At 42.5% G+C, this 13,257-nt stretch overlaps 1 protein-coding gene across 1 annotated transcript; it reads left to right on the plus strand.

Annotated features, from left to right (window-relative positions):
* The first annotated feature begins 1,992 nt into the window (after nucleotides 1–1,992).
* LOC136492569 (DNA-directed RNA polymerases IV and V subunit 2-like) lies at nucleotides 1,993–12,674 on the plus strand. Its single transcript, XM_066488539.1, is given in 9 exon segments — nucleotides 1,993–2,273; nucleotides 2,944–3,589; nucleotides 3,996–4,202; nucleotides 6,942–7,034; nucleotides 7,036–7,823; nucleotides 7,923–8,214; nucleotides 9,003–9,947; nucleotides 10,968–11,239; nucleotides 11,860–12,674. Coding segments are annotated over 8 exon segments (3,720 nt in total). The 5' UTR covers nucleotides 1,993–2,273; nucleotides 2,944–2,968; the 3' UTR covers nucleotides 12,362–12,674.
* Nucleotides 12,675–13,257: the final 583 nt, after the last annotated feature.

Here is a 13,257-nt window from a genome sequence, read left to right on the forward strand (position 1 = left end):
CTGGACTAACTTGGATCAACTAGGTCTAATGGGAGAGAGCGCATCCCCTTTTATAGATGAAGGGGATGGCCTTACAAGTGTGTGAGAGAGAGAGTACGAATGCTTCTAAGCCTTGTTGCCCACGCCGACGGGTACAGGATGATGGTAGACGCCCACAACACTATTGGATGTCAGATGCACATGGGAGGTTCTGTCGTTCTTGTTTGGGTATGGTAGATGTCGGTACCTGCATATACTGTTGATGCCCAGAGGCATGTGAGGAGTTTCACCATGTACACTCGATATGGTAAATCTTGGCGCCCACAACACTGTCGATATCCAGAGGCATGTGGGGGGAGCCCACCATATGGGAGTTTAATGGCACCCGCAATACTATAGGGGAAATGTAGGCGCCTACAACACTGTTTGTGTTAGGGCGGTTGCAGGGTACTGTTCCTGCAGGTGTACAGGGTATGGTCCTTGGTATCGTGGTTTGACTTATGCCCTTGCCCTGCTTTCTCCGCACGTCTCCTGGTCCCTACCGAGCGGGCGTCCCTGGTCGGTTGATCCTAGTCGGCTCTGATCGTGTCAGTCGGAGAAGAGCGGTGAGCAGGGGCTGGGCGTATCACCGGTCGAAGAGTGCGGGGTCGGAGTCGAAAGCGGTGCTTTTGGCCAGGCCTTCCGGTCGAAAGAGGCCGTCCGAAGGCGGGCTGATGACCGAAGCGAGCGCTCCGGTCGGAGAGGTGGGCCGGAGTCGAAAAACGGGCGCTGTTCCTCCTCGGCCTGACCTTCCGGTCGGAGATTGGATCACTCCCCCGCCCTGTCGCTCCGATACTTGGGCCGGCCCATGAACTGTGCGTTATCAGTTTGGGCCGAGCCTTTGTTTGGGAAGCCGGTCCCTGAGGGACCCCGGGTTTATGACGCGAAAATATTTCTCTTTTATTTTATTTTTTATTCGTGTGAGGTTGGAGCACAGCTGCATAGGTGACATTAAACCAATAAGTACCATATTTAAATATGTTTTATCAGAAATATTTTTCCTCACAAAAACTATTTTGATAATAAATCTACTAAAGGTGGATAACAAAACCCAACTCATTTACTTTGAAAATAATATCTGTCATTTATATGTAACTCCATATAGCTTCTGGAATCGACGCATTCTCAACGCCCCTTGCGAGCCATAGTAGTCTTCTAAGGCACCAACCAAACAACATAACCGTCCAACTTACTTGCCGAGGCACAGGCAATACTTTTTTGCTAGATAAATCGTCCACGTTTCAACCAATAGGCTCTATATTGTACACTATTTTTCGTCTAAACTAAGAGAGTGTTTGGTTTCCTGGATTAAATTTTAGTCCATGTCACATCGGACATTTGGATGCTATTTAGGAGAACTAAATATGAGTTAATTATAAAACTAATTACATAGATGGAGGCTAATTTACGAGACAAATTTATTAAGCCTAATTAATCCGCCATTAGCACATATTTACTGTGGCACAACATTGTCAAAGGCTTAAAAAATTCGTCTCGCAAATTAGCCACAATCTGTGCACTTAGTTATTTTTTTCGTCTATATTTAATACTTCATGCATGTGTCTAAACATCCAATGGGACATGGACTAAAATTTTCGAATAGAAACCAAACACCCCCTAATAGACAAAGCACTTGTAAGTTGTAACTTTCGTGGTAACAAAAGAACACATGCGAAGGCTGAGCGCTTGACATTTTGTCGATTGATCGTTTCACCTTTTCTCGTTGCTGTTGGTTGGGCACACTAAACAGCTAGTATACCCGTTCTACGCGCACAGAAAATCACATCACACGACACGATGTTCTTGCCCTCCTCGATCCCCGCTATGAGGTTCGTTCTTCCGTTGGATGTCCTGCATGGCACCATGGACGGTCGATCTGTCTCGGCGGACAAGATGCGCTCCTCACTGAGACCGGGACCCGCAGAGCACTTTCTGACCACTGGCCTGCCTGTCAGAACCACCGGGCATCGTCGACGCCGCCGGTCGTCCCCGTTAAACCCCCCGTCCCCGACTCGAGGCGATTCTCCTTTCTCCCGCAGCGCTACACCGCCAGAACTCTCCGTCCCTCCCTCTCCCACCCACTCTACGGACTACGAAGGAACAAGTGAACGCGCGACGGCGGTTGCGCCGCCGCCGCCTCCCACCACCGCTCACGGGCGCCGGCGACACGCTGCCTCGCCGCACCGCCAGCTGTCCGCCGACCCCGCTCTCCGCGTCCGCGTCCAGCCTACCGCAACTTCCCCTTCACCCACCAGGTTCGGATCCACCACCCGCCGCTCGTCCGCACTCTATTAGAGTGGGGCATCTGAGAACGTACCAAGGAAGAATGCAGTTTATTTTCCAGAACGAATGCAGTTTATTTTCCATGATTTTCTAGGGTTCAGCTGAATCGCTGTGCCTCCTATGTCAATTTCATCCCCTGGTGTCTTTTGATGACTCGTTAGTCGGTACTGACTTGCTGTGAAAATAAAACCATTCAGCAGTATAGATGGGGTTTCTCTGTTGTGACTTGCTTTGTGCTGACGTTTTATGTGTGGCAATCGTCCAGTTTCTTCAGTTTGTCACCACTTGATGATGAGCCAGGGTGTTGATAAGTGATAGGCTGATGTTTGTATATCATTGTTTTCTGCTTGGATTTCTCTGATATGTGCTATCACTTGCTCCTTGGTTTTTATGCAACTCAGTGTATACTCTGAGCTGTATAAATGATTTAACACCATCCTAAGGTTGAGGCACACAACTCTTTGGAAAGATGCTTCATGCATGCAAATTCCCCTTGCGCCTTATGACCGTATTTTTCGTAGAACATTAATGCCTTAGTTGTTTTGGTTTCATGATCTTAACAGTCCACTCTGTATGGTATTATTTCTGTTGAGACGATTAATTTCTAATTTGACTAATTTGTGATTTTGTGATACTTGATAGGGTATAAGCTGTCAGTGCTTGTGTAATGGAAGAGCTACAGAAGGACAGTGGGCAACCATCAAATGGCTCTGATTCTGAGCCAGAAGCTATGGTATTGGATGACAATGGAGCAGGAAAATCCCATAGCATGGAGGGAAACGAGGATTCTCCTATAGATGTCGATGAAGGCAAGGATTCTCCTATAGATGTCAATGAAGGCCAGTCCTCTATGGATGTGGATATTAAGGGAAAATCATCCCTCAATGATGATGTTAATGGAAAGTCTTCTTCCGAGCCATATTCCAATGCTCCAATCGACATGAGTGTGGAAAGCCTAGAGAAGTTTTGTAAAGAAGCATCAAGGTCCTTCTTTGATGAAGTTGGTCTGATTAGCCATCAGATAAATTCCTACAATGAGTTTGTCTCACATGGGCTCCAGGAGCTTTTTGATTCGCTGGGGGAAGTGATTGTTGAACCTGGCTATGATCCTTCAAAGAAAGGATCAGGTGGCTGGAAGCATGCCGTCATCAAGTTTGGGAGAGTGAAGCTTGAAAAGCCTGTGTTTTGGACCGGGAAAGATGAAGGTTCTGTTGATTTTAAACCTTGGCATGCTCGTCTCCAGAATATGACATATGCTTCAAGACTTAAAGTAGAAGTGACTATTCAGGTCCTGAGTATTTTCATTCTTTAACATGTCCATTACTTGTTCTTTATATATGCCATGATTTTCCAAAAAAAATGTGCCATCCTGGGTGAGCTATAAAATCAGTGACGAGGAAAAAAAAGTATAGCATAGTTCTAAATGATTGAATATTAAATAAAGCAGCCTAGGACTGGATGGGTGATTGGTGTTTTGAGGACATCCCATCAGTCATCAGCACTATAGTTATTCTTGTTTTCTCCATTTGCTCGATTCCATTTGAAGAGTCTGTTACATTTACTTATTCCTTATGTATGATGAAGCTGGAGACATGTAGTGTGACCTTGGTACTTGTTTTGGTGTCATAATGACTCACATTTGCTTAGATTTTATGGTCACCTGATTATCTGAGGGTTATTTTTCATTGTATCAGGTTTATTCTTTGGAGAAAAGTGACAAATCTAAAACAGGGAATGATGGTTTTGTTCAAAAAAGGGACTTCATGAATGAAACTCATTGGATATTTATTGGCCTCCTTCCGGTTATGGTGAAATCAAACTTATGTTTGTTGCATAGTCTCAAGGAAAGTGAGTGCCTGTTCGATGCAGGTGGATACTTTTTGGTCAAGGGAATGGAGAAGGTATAACTCTGTGATCTCTGTGTTAATGTATTATGTAGGATGATTGAACTATTAACTTTCAAGTGTCCTTTTGTTGCTGGTATGGGACTATAGGGCTGTGAGCTTTCTTAGAACCCAGTGAGCAAAATTGTGTAATGTGCATTACTGGTAGCTCATAAGAGGGCGAAAAATGTTCAAATATGATTGTAGCTATATAAACACAGAATTCTATCGTATCAAAGGAAACTTTGGCACATCAGTCATTTGAGTTGGTCTCCTCCTGGTGCCATATGTTAGCTTCTTGTGTCTAAACCTATGCAGCATGGATATGTGTATCAATGTTGGGCGGATATGGATACGCGGATAAGGCATTTGTCTAAAAAATACGATACATGGATACGTTTTATGATATTTAATTAAATAAATAATAAAACATTAAAATTATAGAAGCAATAGCAGCCAAAAGAAAGTTCGATATTACCCTACAATATTGGTGTTTTCCTCTTTTTCAATTTTTGAGTCAACCAAAAGTCAAGATAAGCATCTCCATTCACTAATTTTCCAAATAATCAGCCTGTTCGGCAGCCTGTAACTGCCTGTATCTGGCTTGGCTTATTAGCCAGCCAACAGTGTTTTCCTCTCACACCAAACCAGCCAGCAGTACTTTCAGCCCATGGCTTATAAGCCAATCCAGCCGAAACGAACAGGCTGAATAAAGTTCATAAATCACTGTAGGAAAACATAGAAGTTCAATGTATGAGCTCTGGCCTTGGTCATTGGTGTTATTGGCATAGAAGTATAGAACGAAGCACTAGCACCAGTAGTACTCGAATTTGTTGGTGATGCCATTTGCCATCTTGTTGCGGCTGGGAAAAATCGTGGACAAAACACAGCAGAGTGCACTAGATGAGGATGGGAAACAAGGAAAATCAGCAGAGGTCAAGAACTGAAGAACATGACTAATTCGAGAATAGAAAGCCAACAAGAGGGTTGTCGTTGGCTCGTCACTGAATCGCTGCTAGGGGCCTGTGCATGCTGCAACGTGGGGGCATGGTGGAGCTTCTTATCGGGGGCGGGGGAGGTGCGTCGCCAGTGTGGCGGAGGCTCGTCGCCGGCAGCCAGCGGATGGGAGCGCTTGTCTGTGCTGTGTCGATGCGCTGGTGCACGGGTGTGCGGGCGGCGGCACGATGCAGCGAATGAGACGCAGAACAGCGTGGGAGTGGATAAGGATGGAGTGTCGGAGGTTACTTGGGATGGGCCATATTGGTGGTCTGTCCCAGATACGTATCGCCGGTGCGTAACGACATTTGTTGGATTTATTTCATTTCCAATACGCTGCCGATATATATCGGAGCTGTATCCTTTGCGTATCCGTATCAGATACGTATCTGATAAGGGATACACTGCCCATCACATGTATCCATGCAACACAGGTCTAAACTATGCAGCACGGATATTGATACATGTATCGGTATTGGAAGGATAAGGATACGGCAATTTCCTAAAAAAAATCCATACGCGGATACGTTTTACTATTTAAAATAAAAAGATAATAACACATTAAAATTGATAAAACAACAAAACATTGCAATCTACTTAAATACTTAAGTTCTATTATTACAGAACAGCAGGTCTCAAGTCTCAAATATAGTAGTCTCAAATATGAAGGGCGGGCCTGGTGCAAGCGGCAGAGTCTTACCGCCTGTGACCGGAAGGTCCCGGGTTCGAGTCGCGGTCTCCTCGCATTGCACAAGCGAGGGTAAGGCTTGCCACTGACACCCTTCCCCATACCCCTCACAGAGCGGGAGCTCTCTGCACTGTGTACGCCCCTTTTTTTTATAGTAGTCTCAAATATAGGAAAGTAATAAAAGGCATTCAGGCTCACATCAAGTTCCTATTTTCTCATTTGTTTCATTCTCATCCACAACATCAAGCCGCAGATCACCCAAACCAAAAGACACAGCTTGCAATTCAGGCTCATCAAGGGGAAGAGATCAAGGGGGAGAGGTCAGCCACTTCGAGAATGCCAATACCACCAAGCGAATCAAAAGAATCTCCTCCCACATCCCACTGTCTTATATGCATCAATTCTTCTTGACAGATGCCTCAGTGAGGAGCAAAGAAATCAAGCAACAGTAGAGTAGATCGAGAAGTGAGAACAGGGAAGTGGATGAACTCACGGCCAGTCACGGGAGTCGGAGGGTCGCTGGATCGACGTTGCGGGGGCAGAGACTCGTCGCCGGCGGCCGGCGAGCGGGACGAGGCGTGCGTACCGCCTGAGTTTCCGGGAGGCAGCGCGAGGGTGCGGGCGTTCCAGCGTCAGGGGCTATGGGGGGGGCTATGGCGTCGGGGGCATTTGGAGATAGCATTGTTTCTTGTTGGGCTGGGCCGTATCCAACAGGCATACGTATCAGGCCATGTACTCAAAATTCACGAAAATAATAAAAAATCTTGGAGATTCACGTATCCAATAGGTCTAAATGAGCTGCAGTGTGTTATTTAGTCATCTTGGAGATTCTAATAGATTTTCAAAGTTCCAGTGATAATTATTTACAGGAACGATGAGGATCTGCTGATGACATACTCATATACTATTTCACGATTTCAGATACCCGATTATTTGCTAAGTTCATTTGGAGTTTCCTTTTGGGGTGTGGCTATCTGAGTCGTAGCCTTTTTACTGCAAAGAGAATGCCCTTTGAATCACATATAGTATTTTTCTGTCATCTAACTATGTTTCTATTGTTGTCATACCTGCAGGTATTCATTGCTCAAGAGCAAAGATGTCTAAAGAGGCTTTGGATTAGTGACCGTCCTTGCTGGATGATCTCTTTTATGCATGAAATGAAGCAGTAGACGTATATATATTAAACTAGTTGAATCTACAAGGAGTGAAGATTTCAGTGGGAGCAAAATCATTTCCATTTCCTTTTTGTATGCGACAATGCCAGTTTGGTTGTTGTTCTTTGCACTTGGAATATCATCAGATAAGGAAGCCTTTGATGTGATAGATATGCAAGATTGTGATGCTTCTGTTATCAACACGATATCTGCAACCATCAAAGAATCTGATGAACTGTGTAAAGGCTTTCGTAAATCAGATAAAGCTCGTCAATATGTTGATGAGTTGGTAAAAAGTTCTAGATTTCCTCCGGCGGAGTCCTTTGATGACTATGTTGCTAGGTTTCTTTTTCCTGATATTAATGGAAATAGGAACAAAGCATTTTTCTTAGGGTACATGGTGAAATGTCTGCTAATGGCTTTTACTGGGAAGCGTAAATGTGATAATAAGGATGATTTCAGGAACAAGAGGCTGGACCTACCTGGTGAATTGCTTGGAAGGGAACTTAGGGCACATCTTAGGCTGTTAGAGAGACACATGGTTAAGGCCATTCAAAGAGATTTAAATAGTGACCGCGAGTTACAAGATCTTGAACGTTATATAGATGCATCGATTGTTACTAATGGTCTAAATCGTGCCTTTTCCACTGGTTCTTGGTGCCATCCCTACAAAAGAGCTGAACGGTGCTCAGGAATTGTTGCGACTCTAAGGAGAACTAATCCTCTTCAAATGATGTCTGACTTGAGGAAAACCCGGCAGCGGGTTGCTTATGCTGGGAAAGCTGGTGATGCAAGATATCCGTAAGTATCTTATTTTTCAGCAACCAAGTATTGCATGTCCATCTTGTGTTTTTGTATCTCCTAACATGGAGCGACTTAAAACTAAACCCTTACGTACAGGAATCCATCCTATTGGGGAAAGCTGTGTTTTTTGTCCACTCCGGATGGTGAAAACTGTGGACTTGTAAAAAATCTAGCTGTTACTGCTATTGTTAGCTCAAGGATGGGGCAGCCCTTGATTGAGAGCTTCATTTCTTGTGGAATGAGTAAGCTGAATGACATTCCTACTGAGCACATTCAAAGAATGGATAAGATCTTTTTGAATGGCAATTGGGTGGGATCTTGTAAAGATTCAGCTTCATTTGTATTTCGATTGAGGTGCATGAGACGCAGCAGTATGATTGATCCTCAGGTTCTCTCTCTTTCTCATGGCTGGTCACTTTCTGCTTTAACTTATTTGCAGCCTTTACTAAGATGCTTGGTGTGCAGGTTCCATATATTACAATGTTTTGTTTTAGAAGAGTCCCAATTTCCTGTCATTGATTTTACAAAAGTTTTTCATCTTTAGTATACATTGATCCATATAACTTGCTTATAAAGCCTGCTTGAATAATAATGGTTTTCCTTGGCTCCTTCGCAATCTTAATGCTCTCTCTTATATCTATCACCTATTTTTTGAGGATAAATGATTTTCACAATTTGGTTAATGAGCGAGTATAAATAGGTTTAAAATCATTTCCTTTGAAGTGACCAAGTTGTTATATTAGTTTGTTTGGCTCCTTTGCAACTCTTTTTTTGAGCGAATTCCTTTGCAATCTTGGTGCTCTGTCTTGTATCTATTACCTATTTTTTGAGGATAAATGTTTTTTTTTTTTTGCAATTTGGTTAATGAGCGAGTATAAATAAGTTAAAATCATTTCCTTTGAAGTGACCAAGTTGTTATATTAGTTTGTTTATTATCAATTTCCCAAATTGTATTCTGTCTTTCTTTTCTGGTTCAGTTAACTGCTGAACATTTCCTGCCTATCTCAACTGTTGTGTTTGAGTCATGTAATTTTAGGTTGCATCCTTTTCTCAATGCACAAATGTGAGGATGTCGGTTGCTTTTAGTTGTTGACACCTTCTCAGTACTGCATACTAATATTCCACACCAAGATGTTCTTTATAATGTTTCTTATGTTTCTCGTTTCATCTTATTAGGTTGAAATTAAAAGGGACAAGCACCACAAGGAGGTTCGTGTGTTCTCTGATGCAGGGCGAATCCTCAGACCCCTTCTTGTGGTTGAGAATCTTAATAAAATCAGAAAACCGAAGGGGCGTTCATTCTCGTTCCAGGAATTAATGCAACAAGAAATAATTGAGTTCATTGGTGTTGAAGAGGAAGAAGATATACAATGTGCGTGGGGAATCAGGCATTTGTTTGAGAGTGAAGGAGCTATATCTAGTTATACTCACTGTGAGCTGGATCCTTCCTTTCTTATGGGATTAAGCTGTGGTATCATTCCTTTTGCAAACCACAATTTTGCTCGGAGGGTATTGTACCAATCTGAAAAACACTCGCAACAAGCTATTGGGTACTCAACGACAAATCCACACATCAGAGTTGATACTCTTTCTCATCAACTATATTATCCTCAGAGGCCTCTTTTCAAAACAGTTGTAGCCGACTGTCTTGGCAGATCAGATTATACTACTTTTGGAAGAAAAGATGACTTCGCGAGACCAGAATATTTCAATGGACAAAATGCAATTGTAGCAGTGAATGTTCATCAGGGGTTTAACCAAGAGGATTCCCTGGTTATGAATAGGGCTTCTCTTGAACGAGGTATGTTTAGGACTGAACACCTCAGGAGCTATAAGACAGATGTAGAAAACAAGGATGGAACCAAGCGACTGAAATTGAAGGAAAAGATAGACTTTGGAAAAATAGAAAGCAAAAGAGGACGTGTTGACAATCTTGATGATGATGGCTTACCTTACATTGGCGCAAGTCTTCAGACCAATGACATCGTTATTGGAAAAGTCTCAGAATCTGGAGAAGACCACAGTATTAAGCTGAAGCATACAGAAAAGGGAATGGTTCAGAAAGTATTGCTTTCAGCAAATGATGAAGGGAAGAATTTTGCTGTTGTTACTCTAAGACAGGTAATCCTTGTTTGGCTGCTCCTCATTCCACATGTGTTGGGAACTTGGGGTGGAAATGAGGTGGATACGAGTGCGGCCAAACAAGACCTAAATGACATTTGTCTTAGCAAAGAAGTATTAAGCATTAACCAATTAGTACATTCCTTGAATTCTGGATTCACTAGCGAGCGTACGGACCTTATTTGACAATAGAATGCTGCATTCTTCTCTTGACTGTTCCACCAATTGACATAAACCATCTGTAGCTGCATTGGCTGTCAGTTAAGCATGTTGCCTGTTTTGTGTGCCTGACATTTTTATTTAACCCAGTAGTTATCTTGCTCTTGAGCGATTATTGTTGGTCTTATTGACATTCCTTTTTAACTGAAAAATATTAATGAATTATCTATGCCTATATTCTTGCCATGCAATTAAGAGGAGATCATGGATGATAAGAAAGACAAGCATCAGTGTGCGCTCATGGGTACTTCATCCTTTATGGTTAAAATAAAACTTGGTTCGACTTTATTACCTCTTTTCTTTTACAACACTTGGCACTATTAGCTTTTAGGATGTAACTTCAACACACGCTAATATTTCTAAGTACATATATTCTTTGGGTACCAATATTGGCAATTCTTACAATGGTAATTTCACACTATTGAACCATATATCTAAAAAACTATAGATAATTAGAAAATCAAATCTGACAAGTATTATGAAACAGGGGTAGTACCTTTTTATGGGGTTCAGTACTTTACATGATTGCATTGATCCACCCCACGTCCCCATACCCCAAAAAAGTAATAATACGAATTTGGCTTCTCCTTGTTCTTGACTTTTAGGACATGGATGAGCCCAGATAGGCTGCTGGCTTGGTTGGGCCAGCAGCTCAAGTCACCCTTTTCCATTTCCTTAGATTCCTTCCAACACTTATAATGTGACTATTCTAATTTTCTTTGCGTCCCCACCTTCACATTTACACCACATATGTTACTTTTTATTGACCATATGAAGTTTTCTTTGTTGATCTGATTTTAGGTTCGGACACCTTGCCTTGGAGATAAGTTTTCCAGCATGCATGGCCAAAAAGGTGTTGTTGGTTTTCTAGAATCTCAAGAGAACTTCCCATTTACTCACGAAGGTATAGTCCCGGATATTGTGATAAATCCACATGCCTTCCCAACACGTCAAACTCCTGGACAGCTGCTTGAAGCTGCTCTGGGGAAGGGAATAGCCTGCAAAGGTACAATGAGATATGCAACACCATTCACCACAGCATCAGTTGACATTATTACAGAACAGTTGCACAAGTAAGTGTTTCTTCTTGTTTTAGTTGAACTTTGTAATCGTTAAGCTTACTAGTACATCTTATAAGAAACTTTTACGTCATTAATGCACCCTATGCTCTCAAGTCTTAACTCTGTTAGTACTTCACTGCTTATTACACATACAGAAGAAGAAAAAGGAAAAAGAAAGGTAGGGAAATAAAATACACATGCACAGAATGGCTGGTGGCTAACCTCGTATTTTGTATATTGGTCATTTGAGTAAACATGTATTGCATTGTTCTTAGTATCTCTTAGTTTACAGTAATTTCACATGTATGTATCTTTTTGTAATCTTTTGCTCCAAAATGGTGGAAACACACAACTTTCCCTTTCCCTTTTAACTTGTATTACTATCAGTTGATGCTTATCTTTTTCTTAACCGAGACATCCATAGTGGCCCACTAGTAGAAGATATAAAGCTGAGTGTGCTCACACACTAACATGTTATCAGTGAGGATCTTACTTCAGATAATCAAATAACTTTGCATGTAATGCATCTGAGAATGAGAATATTTTAGTTATATTCTTGCGTTGTATACTTGTTTTCTTATGTGACTTGTTCAGTTGATTTCCAAAATTTTATGTATCTTGTTGCATTGCAGGGCTGGTTATTCACGTTGGGGAGCTGAGAATGTTCTAAATGGCCGAACTGGTGAAAGAATGCAATCCTTGGTTTTCATGGGTCCTACCTTTTACCAGAGGCTGATTCATATGTCCGAAGATAAGGTGAAATTCCGTAACACTGGGCCGGTGCACCCCCTCACGAGGCAGCCTGTTGCCGACAGGAAAAGGTTTGGTGGAGTTAAGTTTGGAGAAATGGAGCGTGATTGCCTCCTCGCCCATGGGTCAGCTGCCAACCTGCATGAACGCCTCTTCATGCTTAGTGACTTCTCCCAGATGCACATCTGCCAGACATGTGAGCGCGTGGCTAATGTTGTCATGAGGTCTGTCCCCGGAGGCAAAAAGATCCGTGGCCCCTACTGCGGCTTCTGCAAGTCTTCGGAGAACATAGTGAGAATCAATGTGCCCTATGGCGCGAAGCTGCTCTACCAGGAACTCTTCAGCATGGGGATCTGCCTCAAGTTTGACACCGAAGTCTGCTAGAACTTGTAGACCTGCTTGTATCCAGACATCCAGTTATTATGTACATAAAGTTAGCCTATGAGGATATCGTACTGGGCTATGTGAAAACTCGTGCCGATGTGTGCTGCTGGCATAGCAAGGATGGGCGAGTCTGATGGAGTGAAACGGCACTGGCAGGTGGGTATCTCCAAGCCGGCGTGGGGATTCACCTCTGCTTTGAGAATAAACTCTGTTGAAACTAGAAACCTTGTAGCGTTTATGTGCTGTTTCTCCCTGCTCATGTGATAAACTATGCTCAAGTGAATGAACACTCGTTTCCTGTTTCCTGCTTGAATTGTGTAGCTGCATGCCTTTTTTGTTTTAAGATTTAAGATTGTGTTTTTGTGGAGTGCCTGTATTGCTCCGTAGGGGTCAGGGAGTGTTGCTATGGGAGTCGACTGGCGCCTGCTGATTTGTGCCATGATTCCTAGATCCTAGGTCATCATGAATCGAGATACCCTGATTATTGAGGGCTCATAGGAAAAATTTCGCAATCCAAAAGGGGGCGCCGGCCGAAAGATTAGAAGCATGTGCCACTTGCTCAATAGTATGTTGATAAGTAACCTATATGCCTCATGTTTGATAAGTCTTTATTTTTACAAAAGAAATAATGTTATGGTACCAACTAATAACTATAGATTTATCATGAAACATATTTTCATATTATATCTATTTGGTTTTGGTGTCATAGACATCAATGTTATTTCCTATAAATTTAGTAAAGTTAAATTGGTCTGACTTAGAACAAATCTAAAGCATCAGATAATTTGAGAGGGGCGAGCGAGTAGTTTATAGATTGTATTATTATTATTAGGAACCGTGCCTGTATGGTGCTTTGGATCTTTGATCAGGTGTGCCGTTCTGTTTGCCATATAACC

This window comes from Miscanthus floridulus, chromosome 11 (assembly GCF_019320115.1).
Source record: "Miscanthus floridulus cultivar M001 chromosome 11, ASM1932011v1, whole genome shotgun sequence".
Taxonomy (NCBI): domain Eukaryota; kingdom Viridiplantae; phylum Streptophyta; class Magnoliopsida; order Poales; family Poaceae; genus Miscanthus; species Miscanthus floridulus.